Source organism: Leguminivora glycinivorella, chromosome 7, assembly GCF_023078275.1.
Source record: "Leguminivora glycinivorella isolate SPB_JAAS2020 chromosome 7, LegGlyc_1.1, whole genome shotgun sequence".
NCBI classification, from domain to species: Eukaryota; Metazoa; Arthropoda; class Insecta; order Lepidoptera; family Tortricidae; genus Leguminivora; species Leguminivora glycinivorella.
This window is the reverse complement of record NC_062977.1, coordinates 13270835-13275716: the sequence shown is the minus strand read 5'-3', so window position 1 is coordinate 13275716 and position 4882 is coordinate 13270835. Positions and strand designations below refer to the sequence as shown.

The 4882-nt window shown below is 37.7% G+C and overlaps 1 protein-coding gene across 1 annotated transcript; it reads left to right on the top strand.

Annotated features, from left to right (window-relative positions):
• The first annotated feature begins 289 nt into the window (after window positions 1-289).
• LOC125227961 lies at window positions 290-2033 on the top strand. Its single transcript, XM_048132379.1, has 2 exons — window positions 290-1198; window positions 1754-2033. Exons 1-2 carry the CDS (start codon window positions 342-344, stop codon window positions 1929-1931), a joined length of 1035 nt encoding a protein of 344 aa, XP_047988336.1. The 5' UTR covers window positions 290-341; the 3' UTR covers window positions 1932-2033.
• Window positions 2034-4882: the final 2849 nt, after the last annotated feature.

Genomic DNA, 4882 nt, shown 5'->3' with positions numbered 1-4882 from the left:
TTCAATAGTTCAAGCAGATTATTTTCTAATTGGCAAGAACGGTAGAATGGGTGGATCAACGTGTATAACACCTGTTGTTAAAATTACCAAACCATCAGTAGTTGCTAAACCTTCGAGCCATTTAGATTTCATCTACTTAGGTACCATCTTATACCTTCTTAGGTACCTGTTGTTGCGCTAATTATCAGTTATCAGGCAAGATGTTTTACCTTAGATTCCCCTGTTATCTGTAACGTCATGTCTGATCAGATAATGTAATTAAATACCAATTAGATTTACTTACGTGACCAGTATGTTCTTAGTTGCTCACCAATGCATATAGCCAAAGATATAAAATAAATATGTTTTTATATTTCCTCTTTGCGCTTGTGGCGACAAGCTTTGCACATCCTCCCCATAATTTTAAAGAAAGTGCTGATGTTTTGTTAGCAAAAGTTATTGCTAGAACCCCTGCCCCATTGAACGTAATAACGGTGCCTACGAATTGCCCCGAAGGTCAGGAATATGTCAATGGAGAATGCCGTGATATTTGGAGAGCAGATAATTCTGGAAGAACTCCTGCACCTCTGAACGTGATAACGGTGCCAACGAACTGCCCTCCTGGTCAGGAATACATCAATGGAGCATGCCGTGATGTTTGGAGAGCCGAAAACATTGGAAGAACTCCCGCGCCTCTAAACGTTGTTACGGTGCCTACGAATTGTCCCGAAGGCCAGGAATATGTCAATGGAGAATGCCGTGATATTTGGAGAGCAGATAATTCTGGAAGTTCTCCTGCACCTCTGAACATGATAACGGTGCCAACAAATTGTCCTCCTGGTCAACAATATATCAATGGCGCATGTCGTGATGTTTGGAGAGCAAAAAATATTGCTAGAACCCCTGCACCTCTTAACGTAATAACAGTACCCACTAATTGTCCAGAAGGTCAGGATTATATCAATGGCGCATGCCGTGATGTTTGGAGAGCACAAAGTATTGATGTAACTCCTGCACCTGCGAACGTAATAACTGTACCTACGAATTGCCCCCCTGGTCAAGAATATATCAATGGAGCATGCCGTGATGTTTGGAGATCAGAAAATATTGACGTAACTCCTGCACCCCTGAACGTTATAACGGTGCCACCGAATTGCCCCCCTGGTCAAGAATATATAAATGGAGCATGCCGTGATATTTGGATCAAAATCAATTCAAAGTGAGAACCCATAAACTATTTCTTTAATATTTTATTGAATTGTATCATTCATCCAATATGATATGACATTGAAACTATAACTTACAAAGGAACCGCAAAGTTACTGACCGATTTATTGATATCCACTTACCTGAGACTTTCATTTTGTTGTGTAATAGTTTTAACACAACATGAGTACCATATATTACATGTACTAAAGAGCTACGTACATTTATTGATTCGCCCACAGTGTATCACAAAGACATATATTAAATTATGTTGTTTTAAAAATATTCTTTGTACCAATTATAGTTAAAATTAAAGTCTGATTGATAGTATTCGAATCTTAAATAACACAAGTACCTACTCGTATATAGTAATATTTTGTGGTATCAATATATAAAGTAATTTGTCATTTTTATCGATATTTGAATATTTTTATCCTTATCAGCCAATAATAATAAGTGTTGTGTACTTAATTATATATTATTATTGTTATGATAGAAAGGAAGTACCTAAATATCTGAGTCATTAGTCAAGTTTCGACGGTTATTAATAAGGGTCTTATCTTTATAGGTTGTCACCTTTAGAGGACCCAGCCCTTGACGTTGAAGATCAGATAAATCAAGAAATGGTGGAACCAGTCAACATCTTCGAGTATTCTTCTAGAAATGTTATAAGTGTGCCAAATCAATGTCCTGTGGGATATGCTCCAGATGCGCTTGGTGTCTGCAGAGAGATTTGGGTGATATAAGTAGGTAATTGATGTAAAGCGCGATTTCCCTACTCTGTTGTTAAAATGTTGTGCACAATAAATATGTACATATCCAAATTATAATAAACAACTTTTCTAAAATATGACTTTTTACGTTAACATTTGCACTGATCGGTCATTAATAAGGTCCATTTAAAAATACTTAATTATATTTTATTGTTTTAGTTTATGTTGACGTTTTGGACACCCTTGCCTTGCTATTTTCGCCTGATGGGAAAACATCAGATTACTGGTTAATTTTTGCCTTCACTAGTACATGTTTAACCTTGTGTACCTAGACGTCATACTATAGGTACGCCACGATAACATAGACGTTTGACGCTTAAAATAACACATGCTCGGCCTGTGTTATCCAAATCGCAGTAAACTTAGCTTGGCTTGGTAAAAGGTGGCCATATAATTAAAAAAAAAAAAAAAAAAATTTGACTCGAAGTAATTTCTAATTAGTTTGTCAGTTTAAATTGGTCATGTTCCCCTAACCTCCTCTATCATTACAAAAGCACGGCCAATTTAAAAATTCAATTAAGTGACAATAAAATGGCATGTAATGTAATAACTCGTAACTCTGCATTTTTAAGTGCTAACAAATATCGCGTCACGTCAACACGTAATTCAGACATGTGGTTGATTTTACTACTCACGCTTGCGGGGACCATAGCACTTCCTCTCGGAGACAATGAAGAGAGTTCTCCCGTTCCTGTAGATACATCTAGTGAGGCTCCTGTGTGCAAGCCTGAAGAATGCACTGGAGTTCGAGTGCGGAGGGCACTGAAGGCCGTAACAGCAGCTTCTCGTTCTTGCCCTTGTGGTTAGCCAAGGCTCTCAATGGATCTTAATCTTTTTAATAAAAAAAATATGGCATCACGGATGCGGTTGTTTGAATTTTGTTTTTAATAAATACAGAGAAACATCCATGACTCAGGAACAAAAATGTCTGTGTTTAACACACAAATAAATGCCCTTACCGGGATGCGAACCCAGGGCCGTTAGCCGGCAGGATAAACCTTATCTTACATCTGCTTGGGCCTTTATGCATACACTTGGACCCATGCATGGGAATCTTTTGTGCAATTCCACCCTATGAATCCTATGATCTTAAGATCTTTCAGCTATTCAAGAGCTTCTGGACCATCCCCAATATCTCCATATGTTTGATGATGAGGCTTATGGGTTGCTTTCTGAAATCTGGTTCCAGGTAACCTGCTTCAAAGTTCTTCATTCTTTGTCTAGTGAAGGTGGATTCTTCGTTATATTAGGTATTTAACAGTCTTTTCCTTTTCGCCACACTTACGAGAATCAGTGTCCCATATTGGCCAACATTCCTTTGACCCCATAATGACCAAATAATGACCCATAAACATAAGCATCTCTGTTATAACACGGTTATAACCGAGTTGTCTTTTGTTTTTTTTTCGTATCTGTTCCGTCCGGATTTGGTCCGGATTCTGTTCTTTCTACTCTTTGCAGAAAGAGCATCGAGTGTATTAGACTTACCAGGGTATCCCATTATTTTTGCTCTATAGCCTTAGTTTGGTCTTTGAAAGCCGCAGTAATGATTCCCTTTTCTATGAAATTTTAGCAGTTTTTCGCTTAAAAATAAAACCGCCTTCAAAAAAAGCGTGTTACAAAACACGGAGAAACTAAAAAGCCAAAAATAATAAACCTTCGAATTCAGATTTCTTATCGGATTGCAATAATCTAAACATCCAAATTATAAACAAATCAATTATTTTTGTAGTCGGTACCAGACCTGTTCGTCGCCTTGCTATTTCCTGTTTGCCCCACCCAACCATACGCAGGCTGGCCTGCAACATGTGCCTATAACATTTGAAGAGTTCCCTCGATTTCTCCAAGATCCCATCATCAGATCCCGACTTGGTGCCAATGGGACCATCTCGGGGTTATACCGTTCGATTAAAAAAAAAATTTGAAAATCGGTCCACGATCCTCGGAGATATCGAGTAACATTTACATACAAAATAAAAAAAAAAAAAAAAACATTCAGTCGAATTGAGAACCTCCTCCTTTTTTGAAGTCGGTTAAAAAGTAAGTTCTATCAGCAATCGTAATAAATAACCCAAAATTTGCTATTATTGTGAATGATTTAATTTTTCATTCGTTTTTGAACAAGCGGGAGTATTTGCCAGCTGAAGAGGTGAAAAAGTAGGTATACCTAGACCACCACCACCACCACCAGGCACTAAAACCACCACCACCAGGCAGGCAAGTATGGTCGCGCGATAAATGATAAAACATCAGGCCGTCCCTATCGCACTTACTAATAGTGCGATAGGGACGGCCTGATATTTTATCGTCTATCGCACGAACATGCTACCCGTGCAGGAGCTACAGGGAGCAAAATGTCATATTTATGCCGAGGGATTCGATTTTACGAATCTTAACTTTCCCTATAAACTACAGTTGAAATTGAGTACGGAACCCTTAAGGACTGTATCGTTAAGTATAAGGACAAAACAAACCTAATGTTGAAACTACAGTTGAAATATTGGTAAGTACTATTTGATATAAGAAGGTCCTTTATGGTACTTTCATTAAGGTCTAGCAAATAAATTTCGGACAACCCCTATCTGGCTTAATTTGAGAATATTTCAATGACTCTTTGTACGATTTCAACAAACAAAGGTTAATATGCTGCCAAAATATATTATTTAAGAGTCCTCTTCATGGTTTTTCCAATTGGGTACTTGTAGAATAAAAGCGGCGAATTTATATAATTTAAAAAAACGCAATTTTGAGCAACGTTCCGGATTGCAAGATGAGAGAAACAGATAAAAAAATTAGCCATAGGCCAAAGTCTAATTGACATTCATGGTGTTTGAACAGTGCTTAAACCAGATCGATATAAACAATGTATGATAGTCAAATTCGACATCAAAGTCGGAGTTAGAGTAAGCACCATGCCACATTCT